The sequence below is a fragment of the Telopea speciosissima genome, chromosome 6, assembly GCF_018873765.1.
Source record: "Telopea speciosissima isolate NSW1024214 ecotype Mountain lineage chromosome 6, Tspe_v1, whole genome shotgun sequence".
NCBI lineage: Eukaryota > Viridiplantae > Streptophyta > Magnoliopsida > Proteales > Proteaceae > Telopea > Telopea speciosissima.
The window spans coordinates 59,156,230-59,176,932 of NC_057921.1; the positions used below are offsets into that span (position 1 = coordinate 59,156,230).

A 20,703-nucleotide genomic window follows, 5' to 3' on the forward strand; every position below is an offset into this window, starting at 1 on the left:
GGATCCCCTTATTATGATCAGAAACAAATATGGGGGGATCCAACAATATATTCTTCACTCAACATGGACTATTCGATCTCTCTCCATCCAGAACATACGCTCCCTCCTCTGTTCCTGTTCACAACTAAAACTAGCATGCTTACCTCTCCTGAACCCTAAACCCATCTTCCACAAACCCTCTCAGAGACCCAGATCAAACACCCTTATTAATCACAAGTTTGGGATCCATTTTTTTATTTTATTTTATTTTATATTAATTATCATCAAGATATTTATCTTCTTTTTTGTTTATCATGTTTCATATTGTTATTAATTATTGATATGAGGTTCCCAGATCAACACTGAGAGGGGTTGAATCAGGGTCTAAAAATTCTTTCCACTTTTTGCTTCCAACCGTGCAACATTAAATGACATGTTAGCCTGAACTCAACTGCTTCCCACTAAGCTTGGTTGTGCAAATAAATACACACAATTCACATGCACACCTGCAGTGCAACCACTATGTGGCCAGGCATACTAGGTGTGCACCCCATCCTGCAGAACACAACATTTCTAAACAGATACAGAATAGAACACAAGATATACGTGGTTCGGCAAATTGCCTACATCCACGGAGTAATACCCTAACCAGAGTTTTGTATTTACTCAACACAGATTGTGAATTCAACTGCAACGACAGTTTGGGTGATGCAACACCTGCTTCCACCTAAGCACCCACTCAGGCTAGGGCACCTACCCTTCTTCCAGTCAAGCACCCACTTAACTGGTTACAATATATATGAATCAATAACAAAGTAAATGTAAGTCTCACCCCCTTACAACATATGCCATAGATTTATCAACAATATTCAATCTATGCAAAAATACAAAAGAACTTGCAAGTTTCGAAGTTATCCCCTTGACAATAGCACTTTGAGTGACTTCACAGAGATCTCCAGGTATCGCTGGAATCTTCAATTGACCTCACGATAGAGGAGACTTGAATCTTCAAGTATACTAGCATCCGTTCTTGTTTCCAGTTGATCTTTGAAAAGCTTCAAAACAACATCACCACTCAACAATCAATAATCTTGAGCTCTTCTTCTTCAATGGAGCACCACCACACACATCCTCTCTTCAATGAGCCTTCAAAACCATGCTCATCATGATTCATGGATTGATTTCAATGCATTCTTTAAAGGGAGGAGAGCTTCCACTAAAAGAATCTGAATTTTTCAATGAATAATCCCCTTCTCCTTTCGTTACAGACAGATAGATCTCTTCAAAATGAGAACACTACAATTTTGATGGATCAAAACGGCCATCGAATGAGGAGGTTATTGTATTTTTATTTTGACTAATGAGACGCTTTAGAATAGAATCTTTTGCACCTATGTATAGTGAGCTAGGGATGCATAGAATCAAAGGACCATGAGGATGTACAGATAAGTCATGATGACAACCATTAGATTGGCATTGGAAGATATGGCACAATAAAGTGCATCAATAAAATAAATATTTGGCCAATGGGAGCATCGGATCTGGAATCGCAATTGATACTTTGTAAGAAGAGGGCTTGACAAGTTTGCTCCTTGGGTCAGATGACCTTTTGTCATCTCTTATCATTCTTGTCATCGTTCAGCATAAAAACTGCACAGCCATAGATGATGTCGCCCAAGGAGGAATAGATGTTAGGCTCTTGATTTTGAATTTCACAAAAAAGAGGGTGCGACAAGCAAACTGAAGCTAGCATTTGAAATCTCCAATTTTGTTTCAATGTACGTGCCTAGCACAAGATCCATTCACTTTGCTTAGGTTTTAAAGAAAAGCAACGGAGCACATGGTGCTTGACTTTGGAAATTGGAATGTTGAATGGCCATTTAATACACCAATTTTTGGTAATTGCGAATAGACCTCTCACCTCATCTTCTAAGGCTTTTGTAGACCAAAGTTTTAATAAATTACAATAAAAAACCCCTGAGATACAAAAAGACTCAAAACGATCACAGAAGCTCCATAAAGAAATGGAAGCCAAAATTTGGCTAAGTATAGGAAGCCCTTTAAACTATGGACTTCAAAAGTATAGCAAATGCTGCCCCTTTAAGCAATGGACTTCAAAAGTGTAGCAAATGCTCCAATTGTTTTCTTCATCTACCTACACCTTTACCAGATCACATCATCTAAACCATTTCACTACCTGACCACCTGGCTGCCACCTCAGCCAGGTTAGGCATCCTTTGTGAGGTCCATAATATGTGGGATCCACCACCCAATTTCTCTCTCCAAATTACCATATTACCCATGAGTGATGCAAAAGGACTAAAATGTCCCTGAATACTTCCAAAACCTCCCAAAAAAACCTACGAACATGTTAGCACTTGGTTGCCAACAATGACAACCCATTACCACTCCTGCCAATAGACCAACAATCTCCCCCTTTGGAATTGTTGGCAACAACCATAAGTGTACTCTCAACAACCTCAAGTTTACTCTCTCTCTCTCCCTTTGACAACAAATACAAAGGGTAACTGAACTCCCCCTACAGGAAAGCTCTCCCTACATAGACTCAACCATAGGAGTGCCCACCGCATCTTCCTATCCTATGGAGAGTTGGTGTTCTATGCCCTCTTTCACCTACTCCCCATACACCTATACCTTCTACTGTGTAAGTCTTCTCTCCTTTGGAGTCACAATTCCAAGCCTTTCTCTTAGTCTCTCAAAACTATCTTTGGGAAGCGGCTTTGTGAAGATATCAGCCACTTGGTCTTCCGTGAGAACAAAATTCTAACCTCACTTCACCTTCCATTACCTTTTCTTTTAGAAAATGATATCTGATGTCAATATTCTTGGTCCTTGAATGCTGCATCGGATTCTTAGAGATGTTGATTGCACTCATGTTGTCACATTTGATAACCACATGTTCATCACTTTGAATGCCAAAATCAGAAATTTGTCTCTTCATCCAAATCACCTGAGTACAACTGGATGCAGTTGCTATGTACTCAGCCTCTGCTGTAGATAATGAGACTGAGTCCTGCTTCTTACTGTGCCAAGCAACCAAACTCTTCCCCAGGTAGAATGCGCGCACCTCCACTAGTGCTCTTCCTATTATTAATTAGATGGAATGGTGTGAGGATCGAGAGTGGTAGTTAGTTAGGGTAGTTATTATGTAGGAGGGTTTATCCTTATTTGTGGGATGATGGCACAGCATGCAGGCCCGGTCCCAAGGCTGACTCGGGATTCGTAACTCGGTGTTGAAAACCCCGGTTTTTATGTTTTTTGTATTTTTGGTCTCGGAAAGGTCAAGCATTTTCTTGATCGTTATCATATATATATTTTTTTTTAATTCTGTTAATTATTTAATCCATTATGTGATCTCTAGGATTAAGGTTATGGAATTCGATTTGTACACCGACACCCTGTTGTTGTTGTTGTTGTTGTTGCAGGAGTTTATGATGGCTGGTAACATTGCTGACTCGGCTGATACTCCTACTAACAACACCCATAGGCCAAAAGAGAAGCCGTACATATGGGTGAACATGTTATTTTTCAGTTTAGGATTTATATTGGTTGTTGTGATAGTGTTCCTCAGTTATTTGGATTTGACCAGTAATAGATAGGTATACATTTGCTTTTGAACCTAGATAGAACGCCTAATCCAGGAAACGCCTGAGGAAGTAAGCAGCTGATTAAAGAGAAACTAACTGGTGGTGAGGACCTCGAAACAAACTCTGCTGCAATATATATATTGTATCTTCATTTTTATTGTTTTTCTGAGTTGGGGGTGGGGATGTGATGATATATGTTCAACCAAATTTTAACCATTGAGGAGGAAAAGAACAATGTTGATTTTACCTACCTGCAGGGATAATTACTTTTACCACTTTGTGTAGTAGTTAATTACCTTTGGGGTTTGTAGTGTTTACTCTGATGGTTTTGTTTTAAAAAAAAAAAAAAAAAAAAGGAGAAAAAATTATCAAACTCTTGTTATTGATATCCATCTGGTTGTAATTCCAACATCAACATGGTTAGTAAAAAAGGGATATATAGTTTAAAGGATATATAATAACCCTTAATTAGAGAGCAGTTGCGGGCTTGCGGCCAAAGGAACCAAATACCCAACATTAAAATAAATCCATCACTCAACTTCATTAATAATCTCTTCCTTTATTTGGGAATAGGAACGGACAATACAAAGGACATCACATGAAGAATCATCTACCTGGTCAATTTGGTCCATGGTATTCTCTGTGGATTTAGTATAAAACCAACCAGACAAACACTACTTAGTGGCTAGCAGTACATATTGAACAGTGAAGGGGGCAATGTGTTAGAATTAATAAAATTATGGAGACTTTGTTAGATTTGTTAGTAAATGCTTTTAAAATTCATAATGGGTGAATGATATCATGGATTAATTAAGGGGTTCCATTTCTTTTCCTTGATCTCATGAGAAGGAAAATATGGGGGCAAAATAACAAAAAATAATGATATAACTCAACTTTCGGCCCATTTCTTTAGAAGAAGAAGAAGAAGAAGAAGTTCTACAAATTTAGTTTCTGTATCAATTGAAATAAGTATATTAATGTTTGTATGCAAAGTGTACATTCAAATAAAGATATCAACATATAATTTTGAACAATCCAAAGTTGATTATAAATTCATAGGTAATGCATATCTAATGTCTCAAATGCCTTAAAGAGCATTTCAGAGATGTTATTTTAAGTGAAAGCATTTTGTGCATCCAAATAAGCATATTTAATGCCCTTTTTGATTCGCTATGGTCAACGGATGTAATCTTCTCAATGAGATTCACATAAACAAATGCAAAAAATGGACAACATTGGATGACCCTACAAGTAAGTGGCTTATTATTATTGTGGTTAATTTGCCTTGTTGCTGCAGGATTTTCCTTCAGAGTCCATATTACTCAAACATAAAGATTTTATCAGATAAAAACAAGTTCTAACTAACCAAGAGAATGTATTGATGTCGGCAGTCTCATGGCGACCTGTCAATCTTCTCTCATTACCCTCTCCATAGGCCGAGATATGCTCCTTGGCTCCTTGTGTCACAGACCCAGCTTCTCAATACCCTTCTTTATCACTTCAATTCCACCATCCTTTCTCATTGACTTTGTGCTGATCAAAGTGAAATTCACAAACAAAATCAAGAAAATTCACTCAGAATTAAAAATAAATCTACACTTATACAAGCAGAACATTTGGAGCTAGCACATTCCTGTACACAAAATGGAAAAAATCATTTACTTGTAGTTAGTATGTGCACCAGCACCATTCCAGTCTCCCTAATTATCATATTGACAATTAAGATCAGAATCAACAATAAAACAATGGAATCAATGCCCAAATGAAAGGTGGGTTATGGTTGGATAAAGATATGACACACAAACACAGAGAGAGAATTCAAATCAAATGACTTCTTAAAACTCTGCCAAGGTCTCAAACACAAAAACTGCCGACAAATATCAGTTCTTGAATAGGTTAAAAACTTTTAATTTTCTCAGAGTAGGAAAAGAATCTCTATGGTGGTTGAAGAACACAAAAGGCAGTGATTATCTATGGTGTTAACATTTTAAAGAAGATAAAAGCTAGACCTTGATTGGTTTTGGGTCAAATGAAAGAACAACTCCTGTAATTTTGTGATCCTCTGTTTTACAAAGCAAGTAGGAAAATATAAAAAAAAAAAATTAGAAAAAACACAGAATCATTGATAAAAAGAAAAATATTAGTGCACTTATTTAACAAACCTCGAAAAGGTAGCAAACCATCCATAATCCATAGTTGATCACCAGAAGAAATCCCAAGAATTGATCCAACTTGGAATTCCCACTGTTCAAGCCAACATATACCACGGTTATGCATAAATTTACAGGACAAATTGAAGTTTTGAAATACAAAGCAAGTATAAGCTCCACGCATTTTATAAAGAAAAGATTAACCTGTCCAGGCATGACTTCACCATTGATTCCACTGATGCTAATTCCAGCATAGAGGCATGCTTTTTAGTGGGCATTCACAATGTCTCTCCCAAATGCTTTGTCAGCTCCGGTAACACAGTAGTAAGGTCCCTACACACAATCAACAAAAGCTTATGCTGGGCATTACAATTAATAATACCCAAATGAACTGAAAACCCATAAACCCAATTGCAACAGGAACAGGAACACCATGTAGTTGACCTCTGCCTAACTCTAGTTATATTGAATTTAATGAGCTCAACAGTTTGATTACAAATTCAGAAGTTAAATTACCCTGCTTGTAGATTCACCCTGAAAGTCTAATGAACTAAAACTTGAGTAGCTGAACAACTTGAACTATTTCAAAGAATAGAGTAGTTCACATATTGAAACTTGATGTTCAGGGAAGCCACCAACTGGCCATCCAAGGGCCACTGAACATCCTTTTTGTAGAATAAGGCAACAGTTAGGTGCTATAGAATTTTAAACCTAGTATCAAAGTTCCATCTAATAACCATTCAGTTTTCTCAGAATTCTTTTAAACCATTAGAATAGGTAGGTTCAACTGGTTCTCTATTTTGACTCTTTTTTCTGCTAATTTAAGTGTTTTGGTGTGGGATAATCTAAAGGGGGGTGAATAGGTTACCACTAGTAAAATGTTATCCTTTTAAAATTTTCTTTGAATTAAAACAAGATAGAGAGAGAAATTGCGCAAATAGAGGACACACAGAATTTATAGTGGTTCGGCTAAACTAGCCTACGTCCATTCCTCTCAACCTTGAGAGAATTTTACTAGTTACTTCATTTCAGTACAGTAGGTGGGAAGAACACCTTTACAATCTTTTTCCACGGGCTAAGAGGATCCCAATCTTTTAAGGATAAGAGGATCCTTGCAAAACCTAAATACAGTCTAGGTTAATGCAACAATGCTTTATAAACTCAAAAGTATAAACTAATACAAAGAGAATAAAGGTAAAAGTTACCTAGGCAAGGAATGTGATGTGTACTCCTTGCAAGTGCCAAATGATGTAAATGAAATGCTAGCACAATGCAAACCTTCTTTAAGACTTGTTGCTTAGAGTAAGTAGAAGTGAAGGTCTTTTAAGCTTTAGAGTCAATCTTGATTGATGTAGATGTAGACAAGTAAACTCCAATGATGAGAGCAATTAATCACTTTTCACCTTTCTCAAAAGTTGTATTTTGGACTGTAGTTGATTGGTGAAAAGGTCTGACATGTTCTCTATTTATAGGCTCATTAATGGCCTTTAGAACATGTGCAAAATGTGCTCTAACGGATCTATTTTTTACCAATCCGGTCGGCCGGATCATAGCCGTTAAAAACTAGCCATTTGAAGGCTGAAATGGCATCCGGTCGATGTTCGGCCGACCAGATCATCGTCCCACTTGATCCGGTCGACCGGATCACTTATGGGAACGTACCCGAAAGCCCACTGTGAGATCCGGTCGATGTGTACCCTGAGATCCGGTCGACCGGATGCTCAGACCAGATCACAGTCAATGCATGATTGCAGCAGTTTGACTGCGGGGATTGGTCCGAGACTTTCTCCAACTAATTTTACCATATTCTAAGGTCATAGGGGGTTCATTTATAACCTCCTAAGGTCCCTAAAAGATGCACATGCTTATTTCATTAATTTTATGTAAATGCAATTACAAGCATGCAGGGTGAGTGTTCTACGTATATGTACATGAGCATCTTTGATCTTGATGAAGGTCTTGGTCTCTTTCTTCGAGAGATGTTCTTCAATCTTCAAAAGATCTTCCAAGATCTTCTTTTCTTGAAGAACTTAGCATGCCTTTGATATCTTGATCTTTAAGGCTTTATCTGAACATCTTTACTTCGTACTATATGTCTTCTATTGCTTTGACTTTATTAGCCCTGTTAACATATAGACAATACACAAGACCTTGTCTAATATGTTTATTATCATCAAAACAATTATGGAGATGGGGTAAGATTCCCCAACATTTTGGGAGCTGGTCTTAACTGGAAAAAATGGGGTTGAAACTAAAGTTCAGCTAAGAGGGGAAAAAGAGACACGATTGTTGATAACATAGACAATATTCCCGTTGTTTCAATTGGTTTGGATATTGGCATCATTATCGAGTTCTTGCCAGTTGACTCCAGAACCGAAAATTGTTAGGAAAATACAGAAATAGACAAATATTAGCAACAACATTACTTTAAGTCATACTACTATCCATTTCAATGTCGCATGTCATGGAATATGGTCAAAGGGAGCACTTGATATCTTTTCTCTTAGAAGCATTGCAGCTGAGCATCAAACCAATAAATATTGGCTAAGGCAGGGCCTAAAGTATGTGCAAGCTAGTATGAACTTGCAGCAGTACAAAGGATTAAGGGAAAGATCCACCAGTTGATGCATCCCATATGTAAAGTAGACGCCACTGCCTAAGAGTTCGGCCTGAGAAGGAGGAACAATGTGTTAAACTTATAAAAGTTCAACAGTTCAGCACATAAAGGTTCATCATGTCCACTTGGAGAGGACTTTCTGACCAAAACACTAAAACTAAAATAATGCACCAGCAACTGTGGATCATGGAGCTATGCATCATGTTATTCCCAAATTAGAGAAGGGAAGCGCAGTAGTTCAGTTGATTACAAGTTAATAGCTAATCCAAAATCAGAAAGGCTACGATAAAGGAAACCATCAAGTATTCCTCGAAATGAGAAACAAAAAACCTAAAAGTGATGAAACCCACAACAAGCCACAGGTCGAAGACTTGGATGAAGCAATGGAAATTGTTCCCAAGCCACCATTTGTCTTCACTATTCTATTCAAAGCAAAGACATTACAAAATTCATGGCAAGTTTGTGAAGTAGCAAAGAGTTTTTACAGCTTCTAGAGCCATATATTTGTATAACAAAATAGATATTAAGGCTACAGACTTAAGAAGTATAATGATATGAGGTTGTATGATGAAATAAGAGATAAAAGACATTCCAATATGAGGTTGTCTTCAACCTCACATCCGTGAACCAGGGCAGAAAACCAGGAAGACTACGATGGAGAGAACTCTCCCACCTGGTATTGGATTGGACTGAAATTTTAGTGGCAGATTCCCAACTCAATGTCTTGTTTAACTAACCCAACAAACATCCAAATCTGAAGTCCAACAGTCAATAAGAAGTTTCTGAGATCAGGCTTGGCGATAACTGAAGAACCAGTTTGAACTCAAAGAGATATCTCACAGCAGGATTCGTTTTAGTAAGTAAGGCTCTGAGGCTTGAGTCATTTAGGTTCAAGATACTCACTCCCAGAATCGTATAGAGAAACGAAGCGATATGAGAGAGATCAAAATCAAAGAAGGGGACTTCTGGTCCGTTCGAACAGGTTACAATAACAGTAAAAGTAAATAAAGGAATAAAAGAAGCCATACAGGAGAGTAGTAGTGGAAAGGAAAAGGAGGAGGAGCAAAGAAGGAATAGGGAAAGTTTGTCATACCTGAAGGAAGGCAAAGAGAGAGAGAGAGAAGAAAGGGAAAACAGCCATCACTGCTTGTGCCACACAGGCAAGAACCAAATAAACTCAATTCATAATTCAAACCCACTAAATTGATGGTACATGCTGATATAAATAAAGGAAAAGAATGCAAAGAAAATGGAAGTTTCCTAATCGTAATCTAAAACTAAAATAAAAGCAAAATCAAACTCTATCTCCTACTTATCCTACTTTCTATAAAAGTAAAGATCACAAGATAACCCAAAATAAATAAATAAACCATAAATATCCTACTGGACCAAAAACTAATTTGGACCTGGTTCATCTCAGGTTGGACTTCCAAACGAGTTTGGGCCGGTCCACTGAAGCGCTATTGCATCAGACAAACTCCGAAATCCTCTTTGTTCCTCTGAGACTGAAACACAAAAACAAAGAAAGAGACAACTCCTGAGAGAGAGATTTTGAAGTTAAGCAAGGGAAAGGTGTATAGTTTTTACGGGATAAAATAGAGGAGACTACAAATTAACAACAAAAAATAAAAGTCATGATGACAGGTGGGAAAAAGATTGGAGGGAGACAGGAGAGAGATGCAGAGAGAGGTTTGTTCACCTATCTGGTGGTACAATGATCTCAACTCTGTTTTGATACAATCTTTTAAAAATCTACAGATGAGGAACAAAAAGAACTAATCTGTTTTGCCATTGCATGGAGAGAGAGAGAGACCTTACCAGAAACTCCCATTTGAACTTGATTGCGCCAACGGAGAGAGCAGAGGACAACAAAATCTAAGAGTAGACGACAATTAGATCTTTTTGGTTCTTGTCGCATATGTGCAAAACATTGAGATCATCAGGAGTGTGTCAAGCACGAAAGTTCTGGTTATCTTTCAAAGACTCTGGTTCCTGTGGCACACGTTTGAGTGTGTCAGGCAAAGATCAAAATTACAAGGGAACACTTTACGGCCAAATCAGGGTTAAATTTTACCAAAGCCTAATCCGGAAAATGTTTCGTTGCCTGTAAATTTTCATGTTACCAAATAGTGGAAATTTTGGTTTTACAGTAAAATTTGTTTTTCCGGCTATTTTAAACCGAAACAAATAGAGCCTCACAGGAAAATGGTCCTCTTTCTCCAAGGATGTTGAAGATAACATCAAAAGGCACATGAAAACTTCAATGTACCACAAAAAAGAATTAAATAAGAAAAAATCAATCACAATTCAGTGAAGGGCTTATATACATGTTTGTACCCTTGTACGTACCTGTTCATGAATGGCTCTTTCGCATAAGATGGGAATATCTGCCACTGTCCTTGGATAAAGTTTGAGGTAGATTCCGCAATCAGTATACTGCAGCTTTTAGCCCCACTAGAGAATCTGATACCAGCTCCTGTGGAAGTATCATGGCATTAAGTGTAAATGGTAAGGATACAACAGAATGCTCTTCTTTTTTTTCCAACCACCCCTCCCCCTTTTTATAGATTACAATTGAATGCTTCATTTACCATTTGCAATTTTAACAGGCTTAGCTTGGCAGAAGCATACTGTGAGGATTTGGTGTTGGGATGGTCAATGGAATTGCCCTCCGTCCTAGCATGATCGATCACCATAACAAGAAGGCAGCTTCATCTAAAGTTCCAATTTATGCAGTTTCAAGATTCAAAACAGAACCATGCCTAAATCAGGATCAAAATTTTACACTGGGACCTGGGCTAAGGATGCTCCCTAAACTATTGTACACATCAAAGTTTGGAGCTTTCAAGGTGATTTTACTAGTTGACCAGCTCATAGCATTAGATTTGCTTTTGATTCATTTTAATATTGCTTGATCATCTGCAGTTCTGCACATAAGAAATGACGACCAGATGTAGAATTAGTTCCCTCCATTCTGATGAACTAGTCGAATGGTTAAAGGTTTAAAATCTCTTTTGTATAATTTGGGAATGTTAGATGTCTGATATTATTTTTCTTTTGACTCTAGCAGCTCAAATCTTGTTAGATGTTTCAACTTTCAGAAAAATCCTTGATATACTGTGGGAGTCTGATGTAGGACATTGTGATGACTGACCACTATAATTCCAAGAGGTTCTCCTTAAAAGGTTTGAGGATGAGAGACAAAGTGGTGATGTCAGATTTGGAAACAGCCTGGTTGATCTCATGGCTAAAGAGAGAGAAGTGAAAGCCTCTTTAAAAGGACAATCCCCTTTAGTTAGTCGAATGTGACGGAAGGTAAAGCACTTTTTTTTTAATTTAACGGTAAGGCACTTTTATTGTTTCAAGCTTCTTGAACTGTGCAGATTTAATTATTCTTAACTCATCTCAACTCAATTAGACCCTATTCCAACTATTCGTGCTAGCTACACAAATCCTGTTACATCTTCTGTTAAGTCACAAGCTGTCGAGCCTTTTCTCTCAAGAACAAGCCATTTTCTTCATTAAAATAAAAGTAGCTGCAAGTTTAGAACAACTAAACACCTGAAAGGGATAACTTTACTTGTAACTGATCAATAGATGCATAGTGTGGTACCCCAATTGGAAGCCTCTACATGCTTCAGATGAGTAGCAGAAATTTTTCTTTCCTGTCTCCAATTCAGACAAGTTACTGTTATAATCCAAAAGTATGCAAAATCCTTCCTTTCTTCATGCACTTTTCCTACTCAACTGATGCTTAACATGTTGATTATTACCTAGAATTAAAGTAAAGTAATAATAGGGAATTACCAAAACTTCAAGCTTCACATGTTATGTACCTCGGTTTCTAGACCTCATATATTTAAATCATAATTACAAATAGATAGAAAGAAGCTATTTTAAGATCAACAGCACCAGGGGGTGCAAAAATTAGAAAGGATAGGTCAGGTAAGGAGCCAATATAAGCCCTAATCTAAAAGCAGAGCAGTCAATAGTAAGTGTTTGATTTTTAAACAATTGTTCATGGACCTGTACTACACCAGGAAGTTTTTGCACTATGAAGCAGATAAAATTACCCAGAAATGGTTTTTTCCCCTTCATAAAATAGGCATTTATTTCTTAATATTTAGCTAATAATCAAGAATTTAAACCTAATCCTAAAACTAAATCTAACGCCAATGCAGGATCTCTAGCTTACTGGAAGCCAATTGACAGTTAGGTCTGCCAACTCCAAACCCAACCCCCACCCCCCCCCCCCCAAAAAAAAAAAAAGTCCAAGTTAAAATGGGATAATAAAATGATTCTAAGCTCACCCTTTAGTATTCCTTTACCCATCATGAGCCCTGTATTGTATAGCAGTGATATTTTGCAGGCCTTCCTTTACCTGTTCAATAAAATCTTCATATGATGAATGAACATCTGAAAAGGATATATCAACTTACTTAGTGTTCAAACACAAACAGGCGAAACAATCCGATTCAAATCTTTTAAATGTTTCAGATGATTCATTTCCGCTTTTCCACCCCCATCCCCCAAAATCCACCAACAGAAAAAGAAGAGGAAGCTCAAAAAAGTTAACAGGAGGAGTTGCCGCATGCTTAGAAAAAATTTTAGTGGTGCCGCTCCAGACCTACACTGGAAGAGATAAAATAATACAAAAGAAAATTAAATTTTGAGACCCAATGCGATTATTAGTTAGAAGGATCCCAGAGCAAAAGCATCATAAAGGGTAGAAGAGGATGCAACAGCTACTAATCAAGCAATCCCTAAACTATATCCCACTGCAGGGGGCCGGGGGAATCATAAATAAGGGAGATTTAAGAAAAATTGGCTTAGTTCTATCGGTTAGTCTCGCCTCATGAAAATGTATGACAAATAAAAGAAAGACCACATACTTTACAGAGATATGACCATTGTAATAGCCGTACTGTTAAACTTCTGTGAAGTTTGGAATGAGCATAAGCCAGCACAGGCCATAATTGAACCAGGGTAACAATAAATAAGTGCCTCCTTGTGAGGTCATGAAAAAAGAATCTTCTACTTGTACACAACCCTCCATCTAAATTCTTTAACATATCCCTCAAGTTTCGAGCGAAGATGGATATAGTGCCCCTTCTGTACCATTTGTTCTATCACTTTATAAGCTTCATCCACCTTTCCAGCATTCCGCAGATTAGCTACTAGAGTTCTGTAAACAATGAAATTTGGATTGCAACCTCTAGATTCCATTTCATCCAGTATTGCATATGCCTCTTCAAACTTCTGGGCCATGCAAAGACCACGTATCATGGAATTGTATGTATAGGCATTCGGTAGCTGCCCTTTGACAATCATCTCATCAAACATTTTTTGTGCATTCTCAAGCTCCCCGGCAACAATGTATCCAGTGATCATGACCGTGTAACACACCACATCTGGCATGTACCCTTTCCTCACCATCTCATCAAAAAAATACCGGCAGGCAACCAAATTTCCAGCCCGACTCAGCCCATCCATCAATGTGGTGAAATGGAGAATGTTTGGCTCACAACCAACTTCTTTCATGTGATTTAATAGCTTAAGAGCTGCACAAGGTTTGTCATCTTTCCCAAGCACATGAAGTAAGATGTTGTATGTGTGGAAATCTGGGGAAAGCCCACTTCTAAGCATATCGTCAAGCACTGTCTGGAACTCATTAAACTTTCCCAGTCTATACTTCGCACATAAAAGTATATTGTAAGTTAGAACATCAGGAGAATGCTTATCAACAAGCATTTGCTGGTACAACCACTCAATCAAATTGTATTGGTTCACTGCCAGAAGAGAATGTAGAATTGCATTGTAGGAGTGCTTGAATGGCCTATAACTAAATGTCTTTGATTTGATGAACCTCTCCACTAATCTCCTTCTCATACCTGCCTCACTGAAAGTACATATTAAGATGTTAAATGTTCTGGCAGTAGTTGGCAACCCATCTTCAGTCATCTGATCAACTAATCTCCCAATTGCCTTCCACTCCTGGCAATTTGCAAAGATACTCATAAGCAAATGGTAGGTGTTCGAGGTGTGGCTATAGTTACTTTGCAGACTGGCCCATATGAAGAACTTGTAACTCAACTTTGCGCAGCGATTCTTATTTGTATGATTTATAATTTTCAAAATCCTTTTAAGAACTTCTCTGACAAGGAAAGTTGACACTCTAAGTTGCAACTCATCCAGAGCCGATCTAACGTCAAAACCCGGCTCATCTTGGTGGAGAATATCCATAATTCTATCAGCATCTAACCTGACATTCTTGAAAATTTTCTGCTGAGGGGACAAGTCTTCCTGAGAACCATTTTCCTCACTGTCATGAATATCAAAACCCGGCTCATCTTGGTGGAGAATATCCATAATTCTATCAGCATCCAACCTGACATCCTTGAAAATTTTCTGCTGAGGGGACAAATCTTCCTGAGAACCATTTTCGTCATTGTCATGAATTCCTGCAATGGACATTTCGGGGAGCGTCTCAGTAGGATCCTTTTGCAGAGTCGAATCAAAATCCAGTCTTGGACCACCTCCCTTTGAGAAACCATCACAAACTTCACACCCTATGTCACTGCCACCGTCTCTGAAGCTACTGTCACACAGAGACCGTGAAATATAGCGAAAATAGGAAATGCTCCGAGTGACCCTCTGACCGAATAGAACCGTATATTTCATTGTGAGTATTATTCAAGCATTCAGAGATCTTCATCGTCTCTTTAACTCTGCAGTCATTAAGGAATCCACAAAAAACACTAATCCCAGATCGATGTACACAAATACAGAGAGCTTCGTAGGTCTCGTTTGCCATCCAATGAGTTGAGAAATTCCCATAAAAAAAGGAAAAACCTGAAACTCGGAAAGCTTTTCGTTTGAACAGCACGTTCATAGGATAATAAACTTGTCTGGGATGAATAATAAAAGAATTAATTTCATTCTACACGAGATGAATTTGTGTAACTCCGAGTACAATCTTCACTGTAAAACATCCACTTAGTAATGGAATTGCGAATAACCCTATTCCGCTGAAATCGTAAAGAACAAAGGCAAATAACAATTGCACTTAGAAGGGTTCAGAATATCGAATATCGAATATCACCGCAACTATTAGAGTTTTGGTGATAAGGGTTCAGACTGCACTTTAGAGAACGTACCCGGTTTGGCTGATTGCAGGTTCGTTGAGGCTCCTTAACGCCATAACTCACAAGTTCTGTCCCTCTCAGACACCACAAGATCTCCCTTTCTCGCCGGGAAGGATCTGTGCAAGACCCTCTCAACTGGCGGCAACCTTACACGAACAGTCGAACTACACTGCGCACCTACAAACCCAGGTCAACTTCTGTAGCTTCGGATTGTATCGGGTCTCCATATAAACGACCCGCGACCCGATATGGGCAGTTACTCTTGATCATACCTCCATAGACCGTAGTAAAGAAATGAAAAGGTCCAAGGTGGCTGTCAAGGATTAGGGGAGGGGAAGAGGCGAGGGAGATCGCCGCGCCACTTGGACCAGGCGGAGGAGGGTTGGTTTTCTGTGGTTGGCCATCAAGGTATCAAAATCGGAATCAGGGGTTGAATCGATGCCTGTCAATTTGATCCAGATCAAAATCAATCCCAAAAACTTTAGAATCGGCTTTTAGATCTAAAAACTCAGTGAACAGGTGACCAAAAACCTAGAATCAACCATGTGGAATCGGTGGGAATGGGAATTGGGATCAGTCATGGGCGATTTTGATCAAAATCAGCCAATTCGATTGATCCGATTTCAATTTTTTGAAACGATGTTGTCTAGTATAGAGAAAAAAGGGAAGTCGCACAAAAGATCGACATAAGAATAGATAACCTGACCGAGGAATTTGGAAACAAAAAAGATAGTATAAAATAACAAAAAAAATAGAACCAGTGGTAACAAACCGAATTTTATTCTTTTTTATGGTCTCAATAATAAAAACAGAGAAAGAGAGAAACATAAGTGTTATCATGGAAGCTTTTAAGGTCATTATCCACAAAAAAAAAGTTCTTGGAGCCAAATCCATAAAATGAAATCTCATAACTTAAATACAAGTCAAAATCAGGCCTAAGAATATTTTAAGTCCATTTGACCAAAAAGAATAAGTTATTAGACCCAAACCCAAACCTAGGCTCAAATTACACTGCACCAGCCCAATGCATGTGTGTGAAAAGCACCTAGGACTAGGGATGTAAACAGATCGAATTCGGCTCGTATAGTGCTATATTCACTTCCGCATTCGATTAGCTTTCGGATGGATTCGAATAGTGCTAAATGGATACGGACACGTATACAGATCGGATATTTTATCCATTTACATGTAAATATAGCTTATCCGTTTAGCTTTCGGATGGATTCGGATAGTGCTAAATGGATACGGACACGAATTCGGAAACGGATTTCGACTATTCATTTACATCCCTACCTAGGACCAACATCGAACATGAAAAAAGAGAGATAGAAAACACGAGTATTGTCGTGCAGGGATTTTAAGTCCATTATCCAAGAAGAATAAGTAATTGGAGCCAGACCCACAAATGACTTCAATATAAGTCAAATCAGGTCTAAGAACACTTTTAAGTCAATTGTTCAAAAAAAATAAGTTATTGGATCCAGACCCAGGCCCAGGCCCACATTACACTACACCGACGTTGTGTGTGTGTGAAAAGCACCCAGGACTAACATCGAACATGGGAGAGGAGAGATACCTCTTAAGGAACCCTACACTTTTCGAACACAGAAGAAGAGAGAGATACCTCTTAAGGAACCCTACACTTATATTCTTGTAAGTATATTATCATCTAAAAGGTTGTTCATGAGGTGATCAAAGGTGCAAACCTTGAAGCCAAAGAACATATGCAAGAGATAAAATGTTTCTTAAATATAATACAGGGGAAGCAGGCATGGTTGTGTCCCCTCTCACAAAAAGTTGGAAAAGTCATAAACCCCCACCCATTAATTAATGCCTTGAAACTCCCACACTCACATACACGGCTTACACAGTTGTGTATGAAAACTTTGCCCAATACATTTTGAAACTTTAACAAAACACATTAATACAACACAATTCGATTCCTCTACTTCCGCCTGCCCTATTGTTCCTATTGTCTCCCCCACACACATGTAAGGCAGAATGTACCGCCTTACCCCTGCCCGAGCGCCTTGCCTGAGCAGGGATAAGGTGGTACTTTCTGCCACACTTATGTGTGGGGATGCATGGCAATACCGGGCAGGCGGAAATACAGGAATCGGATCCAATACAACATACCTCAATCTAAAAAAGTGGATTGTTGGGACAGAATTAACCTATTTTTTCAATCCCACCAATTCGGATGGGAATCGAATTGGAATCGATTGGGGAGCCAAACTTGTGCCCAATTTTGAGTTCTTGAACCTGGAGGTAATTTGTGTTTGAAAATCAAAACAAAGTATGGAGGTTCTATTTGACAATTTCCTTAATTCCATACTGTAAGAAACTGATCTCATGGACGCCTAATGAACTATTTCTCCATTTTTTAGATGAACAAGAAGGTTTATACATGAAATCCTTCCATTTATTCTATCCCAAAAAAAAAAAATCCTTCCCTTTAGATTTAATAAAAAAATGTTTCCAATCACATTTTTCTTCTTTCATCCCAAGAAAAAAAAAAAACACATTTTTCTTCCATATGGTTAACTTTTCTTGGATTTAGGCATACTATCTTGTTGAAATTTTCAATTTTAAGTGATTATGGTAACAAGTCGCCACTTGGTGGTCACTGGTTGATGAGATGCATCCACATGTTGGGGGTAGGGGTAAGTGATCAATGTGCACCACCTTGTGTATAAGCAGCAGCACGGCAGGACGGACAGCCCGTAGGAGATCTAGATCCATATTCATACGGTTTGTGTGTGTCAATCAGGAATATTCTGAGTAATTGGGGTAGGTTACAACTTCCAACCAGTTTCAGTCCCAAAGCCAATGTAGACACCGTAAACGATATATTAACGAGATGATCTGTTCCAAACTTACATTTCCTAAATTGTATACACCACCAGTTACAATCAATTCACAACACACAGATTATTTGAAAAAAAAAACACTAAAACAGCGTTCTTTCCCGTCAGTTGCTGGACTCGTTAAGCTTATGACGTTCCTTTGAAACTATCCATCATTCTCTTCCCATCCTCGTTGTTTGAGCTCATTCCCTCCGGCGTGTTATCGTCGTTATCAGATCCCACTCGCCTAACGACCTCGGGTGGCTGAGTCATATTCTCCTGCCTCCGCAACACCTTCTTTGACTCCTCCCCCTCGCGCTTATGCAATGCCTCCGATATGACCTCAGAGAGCGCTTTATCTTCATCACTTGGTCTCAGCTTCTGCGCCATGTATTCCTTCATTGATACCCCCTTGTCAGTTACTCCGACATCCTTGTTATCTGTTTCCGTTTCTGTCCCCTGCATCTTTGACACCACCACACTTCCAGCCTCCGCAACTGTCTTGTACACTGGGGCTAATTTCTCGGTCACCGTCTCAGCAACCTTACGGCCATATTCACTTATTGTGCCTGATTGACTCGCATCTCCGCCTTCTGCCGCATCATCGTTTCCCCCATAGCCAAGCTTTGAAGCGGCTACGTTTTTAGCAGATATTGCTTTCTCTGAAATCATAGACGTAACCGCAGAAATCTTCTCGCTATAATTGCTCTGATTTGGTTGTTCCTGGACATTACTGCCCTGTGAATAATTGTCCGGTTCGCCGGCATTGAAGCTTTTCGGAACTGCTTGGAGATTTTCTTCAGTGGTTTGGGTTATAATGGGAGGTAAATCTGAGGAAAACTGATCGTAAATTTCGGTGGATGACCACTCCGGTTTATGTTCACCTGGTTCATTGGAAATTTCCATCTTTCCGAACGAACTAACCAAGGGGGTGACCCCTGCTTCTTTGCCACCTGCGATTCACATTAACAGAGAGATCATTAGTTCCATGATCGGAATACAGTAAAATTAGTTCTATTGGATATGATTCTCTCTTTTCCAGAATCCACTTTACCTGTGCCTGTAGGATCAGTAGCTTTGGTCTGATAATTTCCAGGATCAGATGGTTCAAACAGTTCCTTCCGTGCCTGAGGATCTTTCTCCAAGGGTGGAAACTGCGATATAGGACCCAAACCAGCCCCGGATTGCTCCAACTTATTCTCACGCGGGGTCAGGACGATCTGAGTCACTGTTGACTCGTATACTGCAAATCCGAGTGAGAATCGTTTTAGATAAATTAAGCGAGTATTGACTTTTTTCCTCTCAATCAATCAAAGCACAAAGGAATATCTATTACCGTAAATACCGGTAGCAGAGCACATACTCGGTGCTCCTTGAACATCCGGGTCTTGGTCGAATTCTTCTTCTTCTTCATCGTCTTCTTCTACCTCTGGATGATCATGATCGTGTCCGTGGCCATGCTTCTTAATACCAAGGGTGTCCTTTAACTTCTTAGCCGTAGCCTTCACCTTCTGTAAAACTGATTTCTTCTCATGATTTTCATCTTCTCCTTCAATAACTGCAACAAATTAACAAAGAAATGAGTGAGCACTCAACATTACTAGAATCTGAGGACGGTGGTTTCTCACCGGTATGGAGACCTGTGCGGTGTGGGTGGTCTTCTTCGTAAGTGTGTCGGTGAGCCGGTGGCAGTTGAGAATCCATCTTGAGCGCCAAAGCTTCAAGCCTTCAACAATGAACACGCAGAGAAACCTTTCTCTAGTATAATGTAGAGATGTAGAGTGTAGATGCACTACTTCGGTCAGTTGCAAAGAGTATAAAATCGAGAGACTCTGCAGGAGGATGGGGATAAACGCCATGGTTTTAAAAAGGAAGCGCAGAGGCACATTGTTCTTGCCACCTTGTATCTATTCTTGAACAAGAGACACGTGTAGGATAACTTTAAACGTGTCACTTCCTTACACGTAGAACCCTTTAAGCTCCATACGTGTCATGGATCATCATGCATGGAGGTCCAGTAACTTCCTTTTACAGTTTTACATCGATTACGGTTAAAGTAACTAATTTTTGAAGGTCTAAGTTTCCCTCCATCCATAGATGCCCCGGTTCACTCACCATCCTAGACATGGTTTTAGTGCACGGTATCGGAATGGGTATCGGCAACACATAAAATCGATACGATATCGATATGGTATCGGCTTGGATTGGTTGTATCAGACAAAATTGCCTTTGAATTTTCTAAAAAAATGAGTTTTCTAACCATTTTATCCCTTATCCATACCGTGCTATCGATACGATATCAGCACGATATCGGTATCGGTGACTAGTAAAATCGATACAATACCGATACTTAGAACC

At 38.9% G+C, this 20,703-nt stretch overlaps 2 protein-coding genes and 1 long non-coding RNA gene across 6 annotated transcripts; all 3 read right to left on the reverse strand.

The window, feature by feature from the left end:
• Window positions 1-5,053: 5,053 nt before the first annotated feature.
• LOC122664861 lies at window positions 5,054-5,651 on the reverse strand. Its single transcript, XR_006333388.1, has 3 exons — window positions 5,597-5,651; window positions 5,250-5,287; window positions 5,054-5,120 (listed from the first exon to the last, which is right to left on the reverse strand). It is a non-coding gene; the product is annotated as an uncharacterized LOC122664861 (long non-coding RNA).
• A 5,308-nt stretch (window positions 5,652-10,959) lies between these two features.
• LOC122664860 (pentatricopeptide repeat-containing protein At3g60050-like) lies at window positions 10,960-15,400 on the reverse strand. Of its 4 annotated transcripts, XR_006333387.1 has the most exons (4): window positions 14,688-15,399; window positions 13,247-14,561; window positions 11,214-11,281; window positions 10,960-11,116 (listed from the first exon to the last, which is right to left on the reverse strand). XR_006333387.1 is itself a non-coding variant. In XM_043860888.1 (2 exons), exons 1-2 carry the CDS (start codon window positions 15,033-15,035, stop codon window positions 13,389-13,391), a joined length of 1,521 nt encoding a protein of 506 aa, XP_043716823.1. In that variant the 5' UTR covers window positions 15,036-15,400; the 3' UTR covers window positions 13,100-13,388. The 4 variants fall into 4 exon arrangements, 2 of the variants coding, with proteins under 2 accessions (XP_043716823.1, XP_043716822.1); XR_006333386.1 differs by having other exon boundaries at window positions 10,962-11,281; XM_043860888.1 differs by lacking the exons at window positions 10,960-11,116; window positions 11,214-11,281 and having other exon boundaries at window positions 13,100-14,616; window positions 14,743-15,400.
• A 3,092-nt stretch (window positions 15,401-18,492) lies between these two features.
• Window positions 18,493-20,121, reverse strand: LOC122665998 (low-temperature-induced 65 kDa protein-like). Its single transcript, XM_043862115.1, has 4 exons — window positions 19,974-20,121; window positions 19,682-19,903; window positions 19,400-19,636; window positions 18,493-19,298 (listed from the first exon to the last, which is right to left on the reverse strand). The coding sequence occupies exons 1-4, from the start codon at window positions 20,047-20,049 to the stop codon at window positions 18,493-18,495; spliced, it is 1,341 nt and encodes a 446-aa protein (XP_043718050.1). The 5' UTR covers window positions 20,050-20,121.
• Window positions 20,122-20,703: the final 582 nt, after the last annotated feature.